The sequence below is a fragment of the Lepidochelys kempii genome, chromosome 3, assembly GCF_965140285.1.
Source record: "Lepidochelys kempii isolate rLepKem1 chromosome 3, rLepKem1.hap1, whole genome shotgun sequence".
Taxonomy (NCBI): Eukaryota; Metazoa; Chordata; order Testudines; family Cheloniidae; genus Lepidochelys; species Lepidochelys kempii.
The window spans coordinates 160,034,702-160,059,705 of record NC_136382.1 but is presented as its reverse complement, the minus strand read 5'-3'; the positions used below and the strand labels follow the sequence as shown (position 1 = coordinate 160,059,705).

At 44.9% G+C, this 25,004-nt stretch overlaps 1 protein-coding gene and 1 long non-coding RNA gene across 2 annotated transcripts; one reads left to right on the top strand and one right to left on the bottom strand.

Moving 5' to 3' along the window:
* Positions 1-958: 958 nt before the first annotated feature.
* On the bottom strand, positions 959-5,109 carry LOC140908312 (uncharacterized). The gene is made up of 2 exons (XR_012157832.1): positions 4,962-5,109; positions 959-1,993 (listed from the first exon to the last, which is right to left on the bottom strand). It is a non-coding gene; the product is annotated as an uncharacterized LOC140908312 (long non-coding RNA).
* Positions 5,110-5,257: 148 nt separating this feature from the next.
* Positions 5,258-24,262, top strand: LOC144930427 (uncharacterized). Its single transcript, XM_078852261.1, has 4 exons — positions 5,258-5,347; positions 8,390-8,557; positions 9,840-9,952; positions 24,015-24,262. The coding sequence occupies exons 1-4, from the start codon at positions 5,345-5,347 to the stop codon at positions 24,256-24,258; spliced, it is 528 nt and encodes a 175-aa protein (XP_078708387.1). The 5' UTR covers positions 5,258-5,344; the 3' UTR covers positions 24,259-24,262.
* Positions 24,263-25,004: the final 742 nt, after the last annotated feature.

Here is a 25,004-nt window from a genome sequence, read left to right as displayed (position 1 = left end):
GTTCCTAACTGTGGTGGGGTGATAGATGGCATGCATATCCCAATTTTTGGCCCCAGGCCATCTTTCGATGGAGTATATCAATAGAAAGGGCTACTTCTCTATATGGTAGTACAGGTGCTGGTGGATCACCAGGGTCATTTCAATGACAATGTGGGGCGGTCAGGAAAGGGACATGACTCACACATCTTCAGGAACACTGCCCTATATAGAAAGTTGCATGAAGGGACTTTCTTTCCAGACCAGAAGATTCCAGTGGGGGATGTTGAAATGCCCATAGTGATCCTGGGAGACAGTCTACCGCTTACTCCCATGGCTCAGTCTGCATAAATTCTTCCATAAGAAATAGCAAGGTAATCCAGACCATAGCTGGAGACCTCAGTCTTCCAACACAAAACCTCCCCTAGTACTGCTCAAGCAGATGTGAGATTAAAAAAGGATCAGGCCCAAAGCTTCCTTTATAGTTGAAGCTCATCTGATAAACCTCTTGACAGCAGCTAACAGAGCAGGTATTCCTTGGGTGAAGAACTGGCAATATACATTGTGGCTTTGAAGTAAATTCCTCTTTCCTGTGTATCCACAGGTAATTAGTTGCATTCAGAGTGGTAGCTGTGTTAGTCTGTATAGGCAAAAAGAACAAGGAGTATTTGTGGCACCTTATGCTCAAATAAAATTGTTAGTCTAAGCTTTTGTGGGCTAAAGCCCACTTCATCAGATGCATGCAGTGGAAAATATAGTAGGAAGATGTATACAGAGAACATGAATAAATGGGGGCTGCCATACCAACTCTAACAAGACTAATCAATTAAGGTGGGCTATTATCAGCAGGAGGGGAAAAAACTTTTGTATTGATCAGGATGGCCCATGTCAAACAGTTGACAAGAAGGTGTGAATAACAGTAGGGGGAAAACTAGCATGGGGAAATAGTTTTTAGTTTGTGTAATGACTCATCAACTCCCAGTCTTTTTCAAGCCTAATTTAATGGTGTCCAGTTTTCAAATTAATTCCAGTTCTGCAGTTTCTCATTGGAGTCTGAAGTTTTTTTTGTTGAATAATTGCAACTTTTAGGTCTGTAATTGAGTGTCCAGGGAGGTTGAAGTGTTCTCTGACTGGTTTTTGAATGTTCTAATTCTTGACGTCTGATCTGTGTCCACTTATTCTTTTGCATAGAGACTGTCTGTCTGGTTTCACCAGTGTACATGGCAGAGGGGCATTTCTGGCACATGATGGCATATCACGTTGGCAGATGTGCAGGTGAACAAGCCTTTGATAGTGTGGCTGATGTGATTAGGCCCTATGATGGTGTCCCCTGAATAGATATGTGGACATAGTTTGCAATGGGCTTTGTTGCAAGGATAGGTTCCTGGGTTAGTGTTTTTGTTGTGTGGTTGCTGGTGAGTATTTGTTTCAGGTTGGGGGAGGGGGGGCTGTCTGTAAGCAAGGACTGGCCTGTCTCCCAAGATCCATGGGAGTGAGGGATCGTCCTTCAAGGTAAGTTGTAGATCCTTGATGCGCTGGAGAGGTTTTAGTTGGGGGCTGAAGGTGACAGCTAGTGGAGTTCTGTTACGTTTTTTTCTTGGGCCTGTCCTGTAGTAGGTGACTTCTGGGTACTCTTCCGGCTCTGTCAATCTGTTTCTTCATTTCAGCAGGTGTGTATTGTAGTTGTAATAACACTTGATTAGAGATCTTGTAGGTGTTTGTCTCTGTCTGAGGGGTTGGAGTAAATGCGGTTGTATCATAGAACTTGGCTGTAGACAATGGATGGTGTGATCTAGTCTGGATGAAAGCTGGAGGCAGGTAGGTAAGGATAGTGGTCTGTAGGTTTCTGGTATAGGGTGGTGTTTATGTGACCATCACTCATTAGCACTGTAGTGTCCAGGAAGTGGATCTCTTGTGTGGACTGGTCCAGGCTGAGGTTGATGATGGGATGGAAGTTGTTGAAATCATGGTGGAATTCCTCAAGCATTATCCATTCATGCAGTTCATACAAAGTTAACTACAAATTTCAAAGAGAAAAAGACAATATTACAGCACATTTCATGTAATTGCTAATATTCCCTTTTGATCTCTGAATCAATAGAATTCAGGAAAAGTTTATCTACTAGTTATATCTTGTGAGATGTTAACAATGTAACCAGATTAGGTAAACCGTCAACTACAATCAGTATCTTATTCTCTAACAATATAAGTTTAGACTTTAAAGCTCTAGTCTAGCTAACATGGCTTTGTTAGCTATGTATAAGGAATGACCCTAATTACCATTTATATACTTTTCTAATGTGTCTTTAAGGGTTGAATTTAGGTCATTTAGCCTGCTAGTTGCTTAACTCTGCCTAGCTCAGTGTCACACTCCATGTGACTAGTAGTGTCATCCTGCAGTGAGTAGAGCAGCCTTGTGGCCATTCTGAGGATTAACTTTGCCAGGCCAAAGCCTCTTCCAGCAGCTACACACTGCCACTCTCTCAGCCTGCAGCTTCTCTCTCACTTCAGTAAATGCAGCATCCTCTTCTGGACTCAGCCCTCTAGCTAGATCACTGTGTAGTTTTTTCCCTTCCAGTGATGTGTATCAAAGTCCCTGCTCCCCAGCATTTTCAGGCAGTCCTCTAACTGCCCCAGGTGTCAGGGAAACAAGGGCCCATCCTCTACTCCAGATTCTGGCTTAGGGATGCTCTAAACAGCATCTAAGGTGTGGTTCCCTCCTGTACCTTGCTGCCTTTCCATGAGCCTCTTCCTTACCTCCTGGCCCTCCCCACTTCCTTCTTGCAAGGCATGAACATGGGCTAGTTATCTCTCTAGCACCCTCCTAGGGAGTAACTGCAGACTATTCCTACATCTTCCTCTGCTTTCAGTTTCCTGTCTTCATATAAGCCCTGCCTGTACCCACACAGATGACTTGCTTCCCCTAATTCTCCCAGGCTGCAAACTGATTGGGCCCACTTGGCCCAATTCAGCTCTTGCAAGGCTAGTGGGGGGAGTATATCCCATTACAGTCCCATTAAGCTGTTTGAGTTTGGCTTCCATGTAGGTTTTGGTAATTTCTACTTCTGTATTCTCATTACTCACTCTGCCCCCAAACTCCTTATTACTCTTACTAAAAACTGAGGCAAAGTATTTGTTGAGCCATACCTAGATTATCTTTAATCTACACCCCATTCTCAAAGAAAAGGAGTACTTGTGGCACCTTAGAGACTAACCAATTTATTTGAGCATGAGCTTTTGTGAGCTACAGCTCACTTCATCGGATGCATGCCGTGGAAACTGTAGCAGACTTTATATATATACAGAGAATATGAAAAAATACCTCCTCCCACCCCACTGTCCAGCTGGTAATAGCTTATCTAAAGTGATCATCAGGTGGACCATTTCCAGCACAAATCCAGGTTTTCTCACCCTCCACCCCCCCACACAAATTCACTCTCCTGCTGGTGATAGCCCATCCAAAGTGACAACTCTTTACACAATGTGCATGATAATAAAGTTGGGCCATTTCCTGCACAAATCCAGGTTCCCTCACCCCCCTCCCAAAAACCACACACACAAACTCACTATCCTGCTGGTAATAGCTCATCCAAAGTGACCATTCTCCCTACAATGTGCATAATTAAGGTGGGCCATTTCCAGCACAAATCCAGGTTCTCTCACATCCCCCCCACCCCCATACACACACACACACACACACACACTCTCCTGCTGGTAATAGCTCATCCAAACTGACCACTCTCCAAGTTTAAATCCAAGTTAAACCAGAACATCGGGGGGGGGGGGGGGTAGGAAAAAACAAGAGGAAATAGGCTACCTTGCATAATGACTTGGCTTAAATAGAGACTGGGAGTGGAAACTTAAGAACAAAGTGCTGCGCTGCTAACAAAAATAGGTGGCCTTTTAAAAGGCCACTATTAAACTAGAGGGTACTAAATGTAGCTATCCTATTCAAAAAGGTGCTAGAAGTGATTCTTGGAATTCTACACCAATGAGCCTCAGTGGAGGAAACTGGTAGAAATTATAATGAAAAAACATATGTTAACATGATAGGGACAAACCAGCACAGCTTCTGAAAAGGAAAGTCACCTCTCTCTAGTCTAATGGAATATTTCATTGTCAGTACAATAGTGGATAAAGGAATATAGGTTTACATAATTTATTTTGACTTACAAAAATCCTTTCTCACTTCAGTTTTGTCCAAGATTTTCAAAAGTGATTATTGATTTTCTGGTGCCCAATTTGAGGTGTCTTAAAGAGGTCTGATTTTTAATAAAATCCTGAGCGCTCATCTCAGACTGCACCCCAAAAATCATGAGACTTTTGAAAATCTTAGTTATTATTTGTATTTCAGATGTGCTAAAGTCCGCATTGAGGGCCTCATAGTGCCAGGTGCTGTATATACTTAGGACAGGGGCGGGCAAACTACGGGCTGGATCCAGCCTGCAAGCTCTCACGGGGGAGAGCAGGCTGGGGCTTGCCCCACTCTAGCCCTCCAGCTAGGGCAGGGATGGGGGCTGCAGCATGGCCCTGTTGCAGCTAGGGCGCAGGGTTGAGGGCCGCTCCATGCAGCTCCCAGAAGCTGTGGCATGGCCCCACTGCAGCTCCTATGTGCTCCAAAGGCCCCTCCAGTGCTCCAGTTGGAGCTGCATAGACGGTGCCTGCACACGGGGCAGCCCAGAGCCCCCTCCTAAACCCCAAACTCCCCAGCACCCCCCCAGTGTGTCCCTACCCACCTCCCCCGAGCCCTCTCCCCCTAACCAGAAGCCTCACCCCCTTCCTGCACCCTGAACTCCTCATTTCTGGATCCACTGTGGAGCCCTCACCCCCCCCAACCAAAGCTCTCACCCCTTCCTGCACCCCAGCGCAAATGTTATGAGCATTCATGGCCCAACCTCCAATTTCCATTCCCAGATGTGGCCCTCAGGCCAAAAAGTTTGCCCACCCCTGATTTAGGAGAAAACTGCCTGCGACAAGGAGTTTACCGTCTAATCTGGAGCTCTCCGGGAAAAGGAGGTAGTCGAAGAGTGAGCGCTAAGCACTGCTATGGATTGGAAACTGGTTTATAGGCAGAAAACGTGGCACCAGGTCCCCTGCGTGGGGTGGGGCGATGGAAGGCTGAGCAGACCGTGCGCCCAGAGCCCAAACGGCCCGGAGAGGGAGGAGGCCAGTATGAGGGGAGGCCTCCGGCCCAGCGCCTTTTGGGGTTAGCCTAGGCGCAGCCACACTGACCCCTGGCGGCCGGCGTGAGAGTCGACAGCGGGCATACAGCGCACGCGCCTGACTGACGAGATCGCCGCGTGGGCCGGGCATTCGTTGGGATAACGGACCCACCTGCCGGCCCCGCAGGAGGGAGCGTGAGGGGAACATGGTGAGCCTGTCGGGCGGGGCAGGGAGGAGCCTCTCCAACTCGGGGGAAAAGATCCTCCCGTGGGGTGTGGCGCCTCCCTGAGGCGGGGAATATGCGGGAGGTAAAACCGCCCCGCAGGCGAGTTGGGGAGCGGCCACACCCCTGTCCCCGTCCGGCGCCGGGAACGGAGACCCTCTCCACTGGGGGTGGGGACTAAGGGGAGGTGTTCGCGGGAAGAAAGTTTCGTAGTCGGGGGTGGGGGAAGCTGGGCGAGCGCCTCTCTCTCGCGGCGTGGGGCGCAGCGGGAATAGCAGGCGGGCAGCAGGTCTCGGGACAGGAGAGAGCGGGGGGAGCCTCCGTGCGGGTCGCTGCGTGCGGGTCGCTGCGTGCGCCTGGGGCTCCCGAAGAGAGTCCGCGCTGCCTGTCCTGGCCGGGTCCCCCCGTCGCGGGGCCGTGGGAGCCCAGCAGGGCGGCCGTTGCAAAAGAGCGCGGGGACGCGGACTGTAGCCGCGCGTGTCGTGAGCTTGGCGAGATCGCTGGCGTCAGGTGTCCGTGGCAGGGTAAACGTGGCGTCGCTCTGTGCGGTCCCAGAAACCCACCAGAAAAGCTGTGGAATTTTAGAGTTCTGGTTTGTTAGTGTAGGGGAGACTTTCCTCTAGTACAATCAGTGAGTCAACTTGGGTCAAATCTTGACTTTGTCCAGTTAACCTGGAAGTCCACAGTAGTGTACTTAGCGGTTGTAAAACGGGGGAGGGTGGGGGAGATGGAGACTGGGCTCCTTTAAAACAGTGGTGGCCAAACCTTTTTCAAATTTGTGATTATTTATTGTGGCTATAAAGCACCTTTTACAAATTAATGGTCCTTTACAATTCATCAAACACTGTAGATGCCTTTTTTTCAGAGTAGGCAGCCCTGTTAGTCTGTGTTCGCAAAAAGAAAAGGAGTACTTGTGGCACCTTAGAGACTAACAAATTTATTTTACAAGATGCCTTGTAATTGCTCAAACAGAATTCTAGCCTCCAGTCATCGAGATTACCCTAGCCACTGGCCTGATCTTCATGCAGTTTTGCTCTGTTTTAATTAAAGGAATAATACTTCAAGGAACTTTGTGAAATTGTAAATTTGTGAACACTCCTATATCTATTTAAAGTTGGTTGAAGTTTGTTTAGCTTGCTTCTCTAACTAAATTGATATACATCTGAGTTTGAAGGGTCAGGGCCTAAGAATGTCAACATAAAATTTACATTGATTTATCTAAAATGGTGCAAGTCCCTGTGTCGAACATGCATTCACAAATGTTTTCTTTCTTCTTTGAGTGGAAACAATTCACAGACTAACCCCTTCAGAATGTTAGGAGGTAGGCTGAGTTTTGCTTTCCTGGAGGAGCATTTTCTCCAGATGAGTACTTGACCCTCATCTGTTCACTTAGTATAGACCTGATGCTTACCTACTGGAACTCTGTCATGCTGCTAAGAAATAAGAATCTGTAGTTTATAATGTGCACCTGCAAGGGTGGATCAGAGCAAATTGAGAACTGCTCCCAACTGGTGAATGATTTTACTCTCATTTTAAGGAGATACATTACCAAATGCTCAGAGGCTATGTGACTTTAAGATCTTTTTGAAAGAAAACATTTAGCAAAGCACTTCCACACATGCTTATGAGACTTAAGCATGTTCTGAAGTGCTCTGCTAAATTGAGACCATATATTCTATCTTTATATTTTTATAGGTGACTGGTGTTCTGTACATTCCCACAGAAAGAGTTGGAACTGGGAACTGTTTTTGAGATGGTTCTAAACTTAAAGGTTATGCCTAAAATGACCATGCTGTCTGTTTGTAGCTCACTCCTGTTGATTAGCAGGAGGATCCCATGCACTTCTTATGTGCCTGCCTCCTAGCCTTTCCAATACAGAATGTGTAGAGGTAATTATTTTTTCATGCACAATATAGTTGTTTTGCTATGTTACAGAAAATGCAGTGTATAAAATCCCCAAATTAGGGAAATGCCTCTTATGTGTAAAATGAAACAAGTGGGTCTGGACGGTTCATAGGATTGGTAATAGAGCCATCTATAGATTTATTGAAGCTGGAACCCCGGTGCTGCAGGGCTGAAGTTGTAGAAATCACATAAAATCACTGAATCCGTGACCGACTCACACATAGCCTTACCTATCACCAATGCACAGCATTTTAATCCTTTAAAGAGGCACTGTAAATCACTGACATCTGAGGATTTGCCTACACTTAAAAAGCTGCAGTGGCATAGTTGCGCTACTGTAGCGCTACCATAAAGACACTGCCTACCCTGAAAGGCAGTAGCTATGTCAATGGGAGAAGCCCTTCCACTGACATAACGCTGTCTACGCCGGCTGTTAGGTCAGTATAAATGTCACTCAGGGGAGTGGAAAATCCACACCTGAACGACGTAGTTATACTGACATAAGTTTGTAGTGTAGACCAATGCTGAACATGAAGGAACTACACACAGTCTGAGACATTTTTCCTCTGATTATGTATCTTCCTCTGGTTTACAAAAATGCCGAATTGGTTGAGGGAGAAAAATATGCTTTTCACTGACCTTTTGGTATGTAGGTCTTGACACTGCATGGTGGATAGAATTTGCAACTTGAGGATCCATAAACTGACTGTTTATGCAGTGAGTTAGCCATATTGGGCCAAATTCTAATTTTAGTTTTCTAAGTGTTAATCCAGAATAATTCCATGAAGAAAAGGAGGACTTGTGGCACCTTAGAGACTAACCAATGATGATTTAAACCTAGCCTGGTGTGAATTGTGTAGCCAGTACTGACTCCTATGCTGCAAAACATTGAGCAACTTATGAAGGCTGAAATTAGTGGGAGTTGAGGACACTGGACAGCCTCTCCTTAATTAAATAAAAGAAAAAAGCAAGACTTTGTGATTGACTTCTAATTTTTAAGCCCTGGACTCGGATAATACATGCTTTCCTTTTGTATGTAATAGGACAACTCATCATGAGACCACAAAAGAGGCATAATCACAGTTTGGTGATTCATATCTGGTAACTGTTTTTCATCGTTAGGACCAAAGATACCTAACCCAGATGGATGAGAAGAGGACATTGCCAAAAACAAAACTGGTATCTCGTCTCCAGTTGGGACCAGAGAATACAGAAATACCACATATGGTTGAAGGAAGGTATATTATGCGTGAACAAGCTGTCAACATTGAGGAAAACAGAAGTTCACTGGTGAGAAATCAGTGTTTTTCTTTTTAAAATGAGATAAATGCTTATGTTGTTAATATCTTATTAACTGTAATCACATTACATTAAAGGACTGACTTAAGGATATTTACTCTTGATTTTAATGAGAATTTTAAGTAGAATTAGCTGTTAGCTAACAGCATATAAATCAGGGGTGGGCAAACCTTTTGGCCTGAGGGCTACATCAGGGTTCCGAAACTGTGTGGAGGGCTGGGTAGGGAAGGCTGTGCCTCCCCAAACAGCCTGGCCCCAGCTACCTATCCGCCCCCTCCCACTTCCTGCCCTATGACTGCCCCCCTCAGAACCCCTGACCCATCCAGCCCCCCCTGTTCCTTGTCCCCTGACCATCCACTCCTGGGATCCCCTGCCCTAACCACTTCCCCCGGGACCCCATCCCCTATCCAACCCCCCGTCCCCTGACTGCCCCGACCCCTTTCCGCCCCCTGACAGGCCCCCTGGGACTCCTATCCACGCCTATCCAACCGCCCTCTGCCCCCCAGGACCCCTTGCCCCTTTTCTGACCCCCCCTTACCGTGCTGCTCAGAGCACCAGGACTGGCAGCACAGTTTTGCACAATATTCTACAATACATTTTAATGCTGTAATCTGAAAAATGATGAGAAATAATGAAAACTCAACTGCATTTGTCAAACAAATTACATTTTATTTTGCATTATTCTGGCCCTCTTTGTTCACTTGCACAGTAATTCATAAATGCCAGTCGTTCACAATGGATCACCCAGCCATTAGTGTGAGCCAGTGAGGTTCTACTGTATGATAATATTTGAATCATGGGGCCATATTTTGTTCTGACTTTACTCTCCGTACAACTCTTTGATTTTAATGATTTCACTGGGTTGCCTGTTAGCCAAATTTCTTTACAAAATATTTTGTTCTCAGTTCTAAGTTCAAAGACATTTATTCCTGTCTATGGAGGATGGAAAAGAGGAGGGAGAGAGAAGTTTATGTTCTGTATGAAAATAAGGGAACATAAGTATTGTTAGATTTATACAAAACATTCAAGTACTTTTATTTGATTTAATTCAGTCATTCACTGGAATATTCTTTAAAAAAAGTTTTCATAAACTAAAACATCTTTTAATCTTACTTCAGAAAAAGTTGTCAATGGAAGCAGAGTTAGGCCATCAATCAGTACTTTTGAAAATCAGCTCTTAAGTGGTTTCCTCGGTTGACTTCAGAAATATTACTTGACCATCAATTCAATATGTATTAAAATTAATGTATTCCTACTTTCTTTTCTTCCTCAGCCATCTTCAGTAGAGAAGTGTCCTACTGTACCCTGTACAGCAGTTTACAGAACAGGCACGGAAAGGAAACACAAAACAACAGTAAAGGAAGGAAAGATGGGCTTTGAATACGTGTATGTAAAACTTATATTTTTTTCATTCTGTACTTCCTGTTTTTTAATTTAAAATGCTGGTGACCCCCAAAAGAACACCAAATCTAAAGCCTTTCTCTCAGATTCTGGAAAGTGTATACTTACTTCCAAATATAAGCTTCATGGCACAGGCCCAACTCTACTATAAAGGGCCAATAATATGTAATTTACAGTGATGTAAATCCAGAGACACACCATTGAAGTCAGCAAAGTTATTCTGGATTTACAGTAGTGTAAAAGATCACAATCTGGCCCAAAGACTATCTGGGGAGGCAGAGAAAGAAGAATGCCTGTGAGCATGTCTATGCTGCAAAAAAACCTGTGGCACAAGAGTCTCAAATTAGCAGTATAGATGTTCAGGCTCTGGCTGGAGCCCAGGCTTCAAGACTCGCCCCTCGTCCAAAAGTTAACACTGCAATTTCTTAGCTCCACAAGCCCAAGTCAGCTGACCCAGGCAAGCCACACCCATGCCGCAGGTCTCTTATTGCAGGTCTCTTAGGCATACCTTGGGAAAATTATAGAATATCAGGGTTGGAAGGGACCTCAGGAGGTCATCCAGTCCAACCCCCTGCTCAAAGCAGGACCGATCCCCAATTAAATCATCCCAGCCAGGGCTTTGTCAAGCCTGACCTTAAAAACCTCCAAGGAAGGAGATTCCACCACCTCCCTAGGTAACGCATTTCAGTGTTTCACCACCCTCCTAGTGAAAAAGTTTTTCCTAATAACCAACCTAAATCTCCCCCACTGCAACTTGAGACCATTACTCCATGCTCTGTCATGTGCTACCACTGAGAACAGTATAGATCCATCCTCTTTGGAACCCCCTTTCAGATAGTTGAAAGCAGCTATCAAATTCCCCCATATTCTTCTCTTCCATAGACTAAACATCCCCAGTTCCCTCAGCCTCTCCTCATAAGTCATGTGTTCCAGTCCCCTAATCATTTTTGTTGCCCTCCGCTGGACTCTTTCCAATTTTTCCACATTCTTCTTGTAGTGCGGGGCCCAAAACTGGACACAGTACTCCAGATGAGGCCTCACCAATGTCGAATAGAGGGGAATGATCACATCCCTCGATCTGCTGGCAATGCCCCTACTTATACATCCCAAAATGCCATTGGCCTTCTTGGCAACAAGGGCACACTGTTGACTCATATCCAGCTTCTTGTCCACTGTAACCCCTAGGTCCTTTTCTGCAGAACTGCTGCCAAGCCATTTGGTCCCTAGTCTGTAGCGGTGCATTGGATTCTTCCATCCTAAGTGCAGGACTCGTCCTTGTTGAACCTCATCAGGTTTCTTCTGGCTCAATCCTCCAATTTGTCTAGGTCCCTCTGTATCCTATTCCTACCCTCCAGCGTATCTACCTCTCCTCCCAGTTTAGTGTCATCTGCAAACTTGCTGAGGGTGCAATCCACACCATCCTCCAGATCACTTATGGAGATATTGAACAAAACCGGTCCGAGGACCAACCCTTGGGGCACTCCTCTTGATACCGGCTGCCAAGTAGACATGGAGCCATTGATCACTACCCGTCGAGCCTGACAATCTAGCCAGCTTTCTATCCACCTTATAGTCCATTCATCCAGCCCATACTTCTTTAACTTGCTGGCAAGAATACTGTGGGAGAGTGTCAAAAGCTTTGCTAAAGTCAAGGAACAACACGTCCACTGCTTTCCCTTCATCCACAGAACCAGTTACCTTGTCATAGAAGGCAATTAGATTAGTCAGGCATGACTTGCCGTTGGTGAATCCATGCTGACTGTTCCTGATCACTTTCCTCTCCTCTAAGTGCTTCCGAATTGATTCCTTGAGGACCTGCTCCATGATTTTTCCGGGAACTGAGGTGAGGCTGACTGGCCTGTAGTTCCCAGGATCCTCCTTCTTCCCTTTCTTAAAGATGGGCACTACATTAGCCTTTTTCCAGTCGTCCGGGACTTCCCCCAATCGCCATGAGTTTTCAAAGAGAAGGCAGTCCTCCTCACCCAATTCTGAGGACTGTATTTAAAGCCTTGGCTGAGATTTATTTTTGTTATGTTTGTTTTTTGCATAGGATGATTTGCTTAGATCTATGGTTAAAATGATTTGCTCCTGATACAAGGAGCTTGCTCTTTACTGCTGTGTCTTATTTCCCATTTCACAGAAAAGGGTAGGAAAACATTTTTCACACCGCTCTTAAAAACAGTTTTACATTTATGCTGGTGTGCAGAAGAATATTTATATCAGTAGTGACAGTTACTTAGTACTAGTGTTTCTGGGGCGTTTGGGGATCTACATATGTATATTTTGAAAACAGTTTCCCAGATCCTGCACTTCATTTTGCTGTATCGTTGGTGCAAATTGACATAGCCAGGCTTTGTCGGATCATCTGAAGTATAGGTCGATCTGATGACATAGAGTAGGTCCTACACCATCCCTTTTTGTGGGCCAGTGCAGGGGCCATGGGTTGGGAAAAGGAGCTGTAGTCAGAGCTTCCATGAACCTTGGAAATCTTCAGGTGCTATAAAAGGAACTTGAATTCGCTGGCAGCTAGTAATTTTAGAGTAGCTGTCAAGATGTTGTGATTTATGCTGGGACACATGCCTATTGTTAGCTTTTGACTGAAGTGGTTGGCCAGAGTGTGGGACTCTGTAGGTTGTTTCCACTAGGAGGAGAAACTGATGATTAGTTACATCTTTGATGCGATCTGGTTTGTTTACAAAGAATTTACCATGTCCTGTTTCCCAGAACACAGGAGGAATCAAACAGCAGACAGTATTTTTTGCTCACAGCTTTCAGTCAGACCTAGAGTACACAGAAGCACACTCTAGGCTTTTTCTCAGGGTCACAATCACAGTGCTTGTTCATATTGTGTCTGGAGCTTCCTTGTCTTCTCTGTTTCTCTGGTGTTTCTCCCCCCATCTCCACCAAATACCTAGCAAAAACCCTCTGACCACATAGTTCTAAATCCTGAGCCACTTCATGTGTGCCTTTGTTTTGGGTGATGAGGTCTGTTATATTAACTGAGATGCAATATATCGGATATGTTAGCATCTTTGGCCTAGTCACTCCAACATTAAACAGTTTTAAACAAGGTTTGAGGTTTAGTATACAAAGACCTCAGCCTACTTAGCACCATGGCAAATGTGCTGTTAAAAATCCTTTTAACCTTTTATTAAAGGTACAGAAAAGAAGAAAAAACAGTCAAAGAATTTGAAAGTATTAAATAAGTCTTTCATTTTAACAGGTTTCAGAGTAACAGCCGTGTTAGTCTGTATTCGCAAAAAGAAAAGGAGTACTTGTGGCATCTTAGAGACTAACCAATTTATTTGAGCATAAGCTTTCGTGAGTTACAGCTCACTTCATCGGATGCATTCAGTGGAAAGTACAGTAGGAAGATTTATATACACAGAGAACATGAAACAATGGATCGCTCTTATTCCAGTGTATATGGTAAGGTGAAAAGAAAAGGAGTACTTGTGGCACCTTAGAGACTAACCAATTTATTTGAGCATAAGCTTTTGTGAGCTACAGCTCACTTCATCGGATGCATACTGTGGAAACTGCAGAAGACATTATATACACAGAGACCATGAAACAATACCTCCTCCCACCCCTCTCTCCTGCTGGTAATAGCTTATCTAAAGTGATCACTCTCCTTACAATGTGTATGATAATCAAGTTGGGCCATTTCCAGCACAAATCCAGGTTTTCTCACCCTCCGCCGCCCCCCCCCCCCCACTCACTCTCCTGCTGGTAATAGCCCATCCAAAGTGACCACTCTCTTTACAATGTGTATGAAAATCAAGGTGGGCCATTTCCAGCACAAATCCAGGTTTTCTCACCCCCCCCACCCCCATACACACGCACAAACTCACTAATAAATTGGTTAGTCTCTAAGGTGCCACAAGTACTCCTTTTCTTTTCACCTTACCTGATCGCTCTTATTACAGTGTATATGGTAACACCCATTGTTTCATGTTCCCTGTTTATATAAATCTTCCCACTGTATTTTCCACTGAATGCATCCGATGAAGTGAGCTGTAACTCATGAAAGCTTATGCTCAAATAAATTGGTTAGTCTCTAAGGTGCCACAAGTACTCCTTTTCTTTTTGTTTCATTTTAACAACATCCTTTCTTCTCGTTCCCTTTAGCAGGAGAGAGTCTTTAAAGGAAAAACCTCCTTGTTTGATAGTCTTTTAAATGGGATTAAAGATGGTAATAACTGTTCTTTTGGGGATAAGAGAAGTTGTTAGTTGAGATGGGCTGAACGTGGGGTTGTTAAATTCAGTCTTAGAAGGAAAAGCCCCCTTGTTTGACAATCTATTAGATGGTATTAAACAGGTAGTAACTGTTTTCCCAAGTTACCGGGGATTCAGCTGGAGCTGGTATGGGTGTCATTGTCCTCTAGGTTCCTCTCTCTGGCCCTGTCTTGTCAGGCATCTCTCAGGAGCAGGATGATGAAGGTGACCCAGGTGACGGTGATACTGAAGCTCACTCCAGTAGTCTCCATCTGTTGTTTCTAGTGTTCTTCCTTATTTGCTCCCCAAAGTCTTTCTTTAAGGACCCAAAAAGGAAGTGATGAGGGGAGTAGCCCATTCCCTCATTATTTTGTCTACCACTTAGGTCTAACATCTGACAAACCAATTTTGGCTCATAAACTTCTGACTCCGCATCATCTATTTTTAACAAGTGTGATTTTTAACATAGTCCTTGAATTATATCAGCACATCCTTTTTGTTTAGACTAATTCAATTTCATACCTCTTCTCATCAGCATTTTGTTGTTATAGGTTTGGGTGACATATTACAAACTTTCACTCAAGTCTTACGATTAAACTCATGATTAGGGTAAATTTGTAGGCCCTATTGTTTCTTGCATTTATCCCAAATGAAGGGGTACTACTACACTCACCAGTTTGTGTTGTTTCACGTACCCAACAATATCATCTCCTGTTTTTTAGCTCTGCCCATCATCCTAATGGGGCCCAAAAGGGTAATACCCTAGGCAACTTACCCCATACAGAAAGACAAGAAATAGTTTATCAAATTACAGTTGATACTGTCTTAGCTACTTACATATTTATATCATCTTTCTGTCAGGAAGTTTTCATGTCACCAACCCAAAATGTTTTACTTCCATTGAAATCTATCTATCTTTCTTTCTTTCTTTAGCTAGCTTCCTTCAGGCAATTGGGAGAGGGCACATACAATGTGCTTTGAAGTGTCTGTTGTTTCTGTGGAATATGCTGGCTGACACAGACTCTGCCCATTTTGTTCTAATAGGAAATCATTACTGTCACAACTTTCCCAGCCTCAACATCCACAGCTAAATTCTCAGTTTTGTGGCTACCACACTGAAATACTGTACTTCCGATACCTCCTTAAATGGTCTTTGTGGGTAACTTTGGGTATAGTCCTGGGAAACAACTGTATCCAATGCATCACTTCATTTATTTAGATGAGTTCTGTAGTTGATCCCTCTTAAGGTTTATTCAGTTAGGGTTCCTACCCTTCTTTTTCCTTGGGTTGTAAAAGTATACCAGATTCTCTTTTTAAAAATTCCTCATATGATCTTACATGTAGAACCTTTTCATCTTATCAGAGGCTATCCTCAAATTTTCTCTAGCAAAGGTGTGTGTTATTTCAGTTTTGAATTGTGGGGTTTCTGTATAGTCCAAAAAATTCATATTTCTTTGTTCCTCTTCAGGAATGCCATACATGAGATTTGCTCTGGTCCCTAGCTCATGCCCAAATATGAAGAATGCTAGGATAGATTTTGTACTCTCATTGACTATTCTATAAGCCATCAAATCATAGAATATCAGGGTTGGAAGGGACCTCAGGAGGTCATCTAGTCCAACCCCCTGCTCAAAGCAGGACCAATCCCCAATTTTTGGCCCAGATCCCGAAATGGCCCCCTCAGGAATTGAACTCACAACCCTCGGTTTAGAAGACCAATGCTCAAACCACTGAGCTATCCCTCCCTCCAAACAGGAAAGGCCCCAATTCATAGAATATCAGGATTTTTGAAGGGACCTCAGGAGGTCATCTAGTCTAAACCCTTGCTCAAAGCAGGACCAATCCCCAATTTTTGCCCCAGATCCCTAAATGGCCCCTCAAGGATTGAACTCACAACCCTGGGTTTAGCAGGCCAAATATGCAGGTTTCAGTCCCCTGGGTGCTGTTCTACAAAGGTAGCCAGCTGAACCACAAAAGTCCTATTGAACTGTTCTGTCATCCCATCAGATTGTGGGTGTGCCCCCCCCCGAAGACTCTCAAGTTTTTTCATTTAAAAAAAGGAGGAAAAGAAGAGGAGGAGGAGAAGGAGGAAAAAAACCCATTTTTTCTGTTTCAATTTTTTTCTGCATTCCTCACTGCTAGAGGATTGTAGCCCCCTGCCCAGAGACATTCCTGGCTCCAAGAGGTGCCTCTCCTACAAGGAGTCGATTCCTGTAATGGTGAGATGCTCTCACTGTGTCTGGTGCCTGGGAGAGTCCCACAGAAGTGCTTCCCCTGCCACAGCTAAAACTGCAGTCTCTCAGGAAGTGGGAGCTGCAGTTAAAACTCCTCCTTCTGGCGAAGGCACTTCAGTCTCCAGGGGACTCTGATGCTGACCCTGGATCGTCCCCTGAGCCTTTAACTTCAAAGGGGGTAGAGTTGTAAAAAAAGCTCAGCAGACTCCCCCTGTAAAGGCTTGTAAAAAGGGCTCCGAGTCGTTGGCCAGCGAGAGGGGTTCCCCAGTACAGTCACCTCAGTACTGACTGCACTGGAATAACATGGGCTCCGAGTCGTTGGCCAGCCAGGAGAGTTCCCTGATGCAGCCACCTCGGTACTGATGGCACCAGCAGTTCTGAAGCATGGTACTCAGAAGGGAGCCTCTGCTATGAGCTCTGCCATACCAGGGGCTCAGGCAGTCAGGCTCTGAGGTAAGGGTACTGCCCCCTAAGGAGAGAGACTGGTATTGTACCATCTATAAAAGAGCGGCACAGACAAAACTCCCATCTAGGGAGTGCTCTGCATCTTCTCAACCTTTCATACTGACAAAGTACCAAGGACATTGCTCCGTGATACCGAGTGAGCTTAGAGTACCGCATGAGCTGTGGTACCCTGGAGACCTGATGGTTGGGGGGAAGAACTGCAATCCCCATCACTTGGTATTGGGGCCCTGGTAAACGCTCTTGGCACCGGGCTGTGTACCACCAATATCCCAGTCAGTGCCACCCTTACCCTCCCAATTAATGAGCAATTCTAGATCTTACCAAAGTCGTCTGGCAGACACCAGCCTCCATCGCTTCAACCAGCAAGAGAGGGAAAAAAACAACAACTTCATCCCTCCCAAAGAGGCAGACTTCCTGTTTCAACATCTGCAACCCAACTCCATCATAGTGGATGTGATTAATGCACAAAGTAAGCAACATCATGCCAAGGTGATCCCATACGATCAGGCTTGGCAGGACGGCATATTTGTTGGTGACATTACAGTTTAGAATCGCGAATTACCAAACTGTCATGGCCAAATATGATTTTATTAATTATGGGAAACTCAATGTATTTATGGAATATTTACTGGAGATACAAAAAGAGCAGTTTCAGGCCATTCTTGGAGAGGGTCAGTTAATTGCCAGACTGGTGCTAGAGACAGCACTAGATGTAGCCGATACAGTGGCCTGCCCGCTCTCCATGACAGTGGTACTGAAGTGGGCTTCTTGGCTACACCTTTCTGGGTTTCCCAAAGAGCTGCAGAAGAGCTCCAATTTGAAGGGCCCAAACTCTTTGTGGAGAAGACAGATTCCTCTCTCTACATCCTGAAGGATTCCCGGGCCACATTACACTCCCTAGGAATCTGTACTGCGAGACAGAAGAGAAGATACACCTCTCAGCCACAGCACAGGTCACAACTTCCTTAATACCCACCATCTTAGCGCTGTTAGGAGCTGCAGCGTAAGGGGACCAGGGCTCAAAACCAGAAGCAGTTCTCACCCCAATCCATGACCTCTCAAACTGCCTCCTTAAGCACTTTTGACAGGCTGGTCAAGGGCCCGAACAATTATACCTTGCAACATCAGCTGCCATCTACATCTGCCTGTCACACCCCTTCAGAAATTGCCTGGCCCTTTTTCACAGCAGTTGGGAGAATATCACCTTTGACAGATGGGTCATGGAGATTATTTCGAAGGGTTACACCATTCAATTCATGTCCCTCTCCCATTCCAACCCTCCTTCCTTGTCCCCCTTCAGGGACACTTCTCACGAGAACCTACTTCATCAAGAAATACATAATTTGTTATGCCTAGGGGCCACAGAACCAGTCTCGGTGCAACTCAGGAGCAAGGGGTTTTACTCCCATTATTTCCTGATCTGCAAGGCGAAGGGAGGTTGGAGGCCCATTCTAGTTCTAAGGGCATTAAAGAAATGCAGGAAGGCGCAGATGTTCAAGATGGTCATGCTAGCAGGCATTATTCCAGCTCTAGAGCAAGGAGATTGATTTCCAGCTCTCCACCTACAAGATGTCTACTTCCATATCTCAATACAGCCATCGTACAGGAGATTCTTATAGTACCGACTGCTCCACCTAGGGTATTCTCCAAGGTTCTCTCCATTGTAACAGTGCACTAGCCCCCGTACAGTTAATAGAATTTATCAGCACCAACCTCGATGCAGTACAAGCAAGAACATTCCTCCTGCTACACGGACTCGCCATCCTGGAATGGATGCCTCACTAACAGGCTTGGGAGTTCACTACACAACCACAAGGTTCAGGGCAAATGACCTTCTACAGAAGCGACCCTCCATATCACTCTTTTGGAACTAAGGGCTGTCAGGAATGCCTGTGTACACTTCCTGCCTTTCGTTGAGAAAACCCACACGAAGGTCATGATGGACTTAATATGCCCTGTATGTTTTACATAAATTGCCAAGGTGGTGCCAGATTTCCTTCCCTCTGCACAGAAGTACTCAGACTTTGGAATTTGTGCATCCATCACAATGTGCTCATCTCAGCAGTGTATTTACTAGAGATACAGAATGTGACAGCTGACAGTCTCAGTTGGAATTTTTCTCACGACCACAATTGGGAACTGAACTCCGAGATGCTTTGAGATATATTTGTCCTTTGGGGAACCCTGACCACAGATCTCTTCGCTACTTACCGGAACAAGAAATGTCCTCATTGCTGGCCTAGGGAAAAATTCACTGGGAGACGCCCTCCTCCTCCCATGGGATGGGGACCTTTTGTCTGCTTTTTCAGAGTTTCCTCTTCTATCCAAGGTCCTGTTGAAAAGTCAATGAGACAAAGAGTTATGATTGCCCCTCCGGGCTAAGACATGTCTGGTTCCCTTACCTGACAGATGACAATATGCCCTCCGATTCATTTTTGGCCCATTTCTCACCTGCTCTCTCAAAACAATGGGTTCACCCGACCTGCGGGTCCTCTGCCTCCAGGGTTGGCTCCTTCTTAGTTCCAAGGCTTAGAGGCAGAATGCTCTGATGAGCTGAAAGATGTGTTGCTACACAGCCAAAAGTTGACTACTCAACCTACCTACAAAATTGAAACCATTCCAAGTTTGTTGTCATTCTAAACACACAGACCCAACCTCGTCTTCCCTTCCTCTGATTTTACACTACATTTTAGACCTCGAGGTCAAAAATCTCTCAGCTCCCTTTAGGTACATCTCGCGGTGAAAACAGCTTTTCACCAACATGTAGACAGATACTCAATGTTTGCTCACCCACTGAAGCGTAGATTCCTTAAGGGCATTGGGAATCTCTACCTGCATGTGAGACCACCCACTCCAGCCTGGGATCTTAACCTAGTTCTCAGGACTTTGACTAGACCTCCCTTTGAGTCCATGGCAACTTGCTCTCTCTTTCATCTATCCCCGAAGACAGCATGTCTAATTGCCATTACCTCAGGTAGACACATAGGAGAAATAGCGGCCCTGATGGCATGCTCACCATTTACAGTCTTTTTTTAAAGACCAAGTAACTCTAAGGCCATATCCTAAGTTTCTCCCTACTTTCTCTGCACTTTGCATGTGAATCAACAGATCCGTCTCCTTGTTTTTTTTCCCCCCTAAAACCACATTGTGACAACAGGGAGATGATTCTCCATATGCTAGATGTTAGAAGAACACTAGCATTCTACTTGGACAGGAGTAAGGACTTCAGGAAATCCCTACGCTCTTCCAAAGGCTCTGTGATATTGGCTCAAAGTACTACTCAAATGGGTCTCTGGTTGCATTAATCACTTTTATTAAGGGTGCAACCTGCGGCCTCCATCCAGAGTCCATACGAACATCATAAGGTCAGTTTCTACTTCAGTCACATTCCTTAAAGATATTCCTATCTCAGTAATCTGTAGAGCAGTGATTTGAGCCTCTGCCCACATAGAATCATAAAATCATAGAATATCAGGGTTGGAAGGGACCCCAGAAGGTCATCTAGTCCAACCCCCTGCTCGAAGCAGGACCAATTCCCAGTTAAATCATCCCAGCCAGGGCTTTGTCAAGCCTGACCTTAAAAACCTCTAAGGAAGGAGATTCTACCACCTCCCTAGGTAACGCATTCCAGTGTTTCACCACCCTCTTAGTGAAAAAGTTTTTCCTAATATCCAATCTAAACCTCCCCCACTGCAACTTGAGACCATTACTCCTCATTCTGTCATCTGCTACCATTGAGAACAGTCTAGAGCCATCCTCTTTGGAACCCCCTTTCAGGTAGTTGAAAGCAGCTATCAAATCCCCCCTCATTCTTCTCTTCTGCAGGCTAAACAATCCCAGCTCCCTCAGCCTCTCCTCGTAACTCATGTGTTCCAGTCCCCTAATCATTTTTGTTGCCCTCCGCTGGACATTTTCCAATTTTTCCACATCCTTCTTGAAGTGTGGGGCCCAAAACTGGACACAGTACTCCAGATGAGGCCTCACCAATGTTGAATAGAGGGGAACGATCACGTCCCTCGATCTGCTCGCTATGCCCCTACTTATACATCCCAAAATGCCATTGGCCTTCTTGGCAACAAGGGCACACTGCTGACTCATATCCAGCTTCTCGTCCACTGTCACCCCTAGGTCCTTTTCCGCAGAACTGCTGCCTAGCCATTCGGTCCCTAGTCTGTAGCTGTGCATTGGGTTCTTCCGTCCTAAGTGCAGGACTCTGCACTTATCCTTATTGAACCTCATCAGATTTCTTTTGGCCCAATCCTCCAATTTGTCTAGGTCCTTCTGTATCCTATCCCTCCCCTCCAGCGTATCTACCACTCCTCCCAGTTTAGTATCATCTGCAAATTTGCTGAGAGTGCAATCCACACCATCCTCCAGATCATTTATGAAGATATTGAACAAAACCGGCCCCAGGACTGACCCTTGGGGCACTCCACTTGATACCGGCTGCCAACTAGACATGGAGCCATTGATCACTACCCGTTGAGCCCGACAATCTAGCCAGCTTTCTACCCACCTTATAGTGCATTCATCCAGCCCATACTTCCTTAACTTGCTGACAAGAATACTGTGGGAGACCGTGTCAAAAGCTTTGCTAAAGTCAAGAAACAATACATCCACTGCTTTCCCTTCATCCACAGAACCAGTAATCTCATCATAAAAGGCGATTAGATTAGTCAGGCATGACCTTCCCTTGGTGAATCCATGCTGGCTGTTCCTGATCACTTTCCTCTCATGCAAGTGCTTCAGGATTGATTCTTTGAGGACCTGCTCCATGATTTTTCCAGGGACTGTGGTGAGGTTGACTGGCCTGTAGTTCCCAGGATCCTCCTCCTTCCCTTTTTTAAAGATTGGCACTACATTAGCTTTTTTCCAGTCATCCGGGTCTTCCCCGGTTCGCCACGAGTTTTCAAAGATAATGGCCAATGGCTCTGCAATCACAGCCGCCAATTCCTTCAGCACTCTCGGATGCAACTCGTCCGGCCCCATGGACTTGTGCACGTCCAGCTTTTCTAAATAGTCCCTAACCACCTCTATCTCCACAGAGGGCTGGCCATCTATTCCCCATGTTGTGATGCCCAGCGCAGCAGTCTGGGAGCTGACCTTGTTCGTGAAGACAGAGGCAAAAAAAGCATTGAGTACATTAGCTTTTTCCACATCCTCTGTCACTAGGTTGCCTCCCTCATTCAGTAAGGGGCCCACACATTCCTTGGCTTTCTTCTTGTTGCCAACATACCTGAAGAAACCCTTCTTGTTACTCTTGACATCGCTGGCTAGCTGCAGCTCCAGGTGTGATTTGGCCCTCCTGATATCATTCCTACATGCCCGAGCAATATTTTTATACTCTTCCCTGGTCATAAGTCCAACCTTCCACTTCTTGTAAGCTTCTTTTTTATGTTTAAGATCCGCTAGGATTTCACCATTAAGCCAAGCTGGTCGCCTGCCATGTTTACTATTCTTTCAACTCATCGGGATGGTTTGTCCCTGTAACCTCAACAGGGATTCCTTGAAATACAGCCAGCTCTCTCTCACACTTTCGCAGAACATTATGCTATCACTGGAGATTCGGCCTCCGATGCCACCTTCAACTCCACAGTACTCTCCGTAGTAACAGACTCCACTCCGAAGTCCCAGCCTCCGGTGGTGGATATTTCTTCGGAGTCAACTACAACGAAGCTCCCATAGGGACGCTACTCGAAGAAGAGGATGTTACTCATCTTGTGCAGTAATGATGGTTCTTTGAGATGTGTCTCCCTGTGGGTGCTCCACAACCCACCCTCCTCCCCTCTACTTTGGAGTTCTCCATAGGGCTCTGCAGTAGAGAAGGAGCTTGGGGAGGAGGGGGTTCTCCCACACAGTGCTAGATAGCCTCAAGGCAGACCATGAGGGAGGGGAGAGCACATGTGCGGGCTCAAGACACTGCTACCAAAAATCTCTGATTAAAGGTGCAGGGGTGCACATACACTTATATTGGAGCACCTGTAGGGGGACACATCTCAAAGAACCATTTTTATTGTGCAAGGGGAGTAACTTCCTCTTTCTTGCCTTTGCCAGCATTTTATCCAATAAGAATTCTCACCTGGGTTGGTTATATTCCTTACCGCTGGTTTTTCCCATCTCCGATACAATATTTATTCTTAAACTCCAAGCTTTCTCACTGTTACCAGAGCGCTTTTGTTGTGGTCTGGTGAGGGGATATTCTGTTCTGGGGTGGCTGCGTTTGTGTCACATTATTCTGATATCAGGGTCCCCTCTTTGGGCAGCTTTTCATTGCTGTAGAATTCCACTCTTGCAACCCCACATTGACTGACTGTCTCAGTGGATGAACCAGGAACATTTTCACTTCTGTGAATTATGGAATGAGAGGCAACTGCCATCTTTTCTTGAATGTACTCATTCCATTGAGCAACTAATTCCTTGCCCTCCTGCTTAAGGGCAGTGTTTGCAATATGCCCTTCCAACAAGGTGGTTTGTTCAAGGCATCAGCATTACTATGCTTATTCCCAGGCCTGTATGTAACTGTGAAATCAGAGCATTACAGTTTTTCCAGCTACGTGGCAAGTTATCCCTCAAGATTGCTGAATCTAAAGAACCACTGCAGGGAAGTATGGTCTGTCCAGATCATAAACTTCCTCCCATACAAATAGTGATGAGAATGTTCTGTAGATCTAACCATGGTTAGAAGCTCCTTTCAGGAGGTGCAGTAATTTGTCAGGAGATCTAAGGGTATGTCTGTACTACAAATGCTATAGTGGCACAGATGTAGAGATGCTGTTGTAGTGTAGACACTACAGCAATGGAAGAAGAATTCTTTTGTCGACCTAGCAGTGTCTATGTTGGGGATTAGGTTGTCTTAAATGTGTGTCTTGGGAGTGAATTTTTCACACCCCTGAGTGATGCAGCTAGATTGACCTAAGTTATAGGTGTAGACCAGGCCTCATTGTTTTTTTCCAAATTGCATATTCCCTTCATAGAGAATTACCTTTTTCACTTCATGCTAGGAGGAGTTGTGCCTTAGCTATAAATGTGAACCATTGCATAAATGTTTTCTCCTAGTCAATTATTCTTTTCTCTTATTTGATTGGATGTTCAAATTATTCATACAAAATAATTTTCTTGTTCAATTCTAGACTCTCAAGAAAAAAGAGAGAGAGTCCTGAAATGGCTCAGTGTGAGACGATGATATCCTTAGAGCTAAAGAGTGACACTGGAAAGAAACTTCCCATGATTCCTGTTCATGAAGAAGTCCACCATGTTATTGGCACATCAGCGTCTTCTACCATAGATAGTGAAGGAAAGTATAATGATCATAAACTTAAAATGGCAGAAAAAGAAAGCAAGAGAAAATCAAATCTGTTTTTTGTATTGGTATAGATGTACTTAGGATAATTCTTATGATGATAAGAAAAAATTGCCTTCTGTGCATTCGTGACAAGAAGGGCACAAATCATGAATACTCCTATTTCAATTACAATCTTATTTTAATTCACTGTGCTCTTAAATATAAACTATTTCTGTCTGTGCGTTTAGTGTTTGGCTAATACATTGATTATAAATCACTTGTCCTCTGTAAAAAAAAAAATAGTGTAGTATTAATGTTTGTTCATTCTGCCTCTGCACAGGATTTTATAATAGAATTGGATTAAGTTTTGCTTGCTTACTAGGAGTGTGATACATCTTGGAATCATTAACAAATGGTGCTCTTTCTTTGAGTGCTTGTGCATGTGTATTCCACTTTAGGGGTGTGTGCACCCAGTGTACTCAAGCCAGAGAATTCTGTGGAGCATGTGTCCTGTACCTCCTGGCGAGTGTTTGAAGGTTGGAGCAGCTCCAGCCCCTATTTGGTTCCTTCTCACTGTCTGAGACTATAAGCTAGAGCTCCCCTTGTTCTGTCTTGGTCTCTTTCCTTTGTCTCAAAAGTTTTTTTTCCTTTGTAAATAGGTAGTAGTATCATTTTTAGCATTTTGAGGAAGTAAGTAATAGAGCAGGCAATGAGACCATTCTCTGATTCAGGACTGCCTGATATAGTAAGATCTCAAACCAATATTCCTAAAAGTGCCTTCTTTAAGTGCCTTCTTCATTCAAGCTCTCAAAAACATGAGAAAGTGGGATCCATCTGT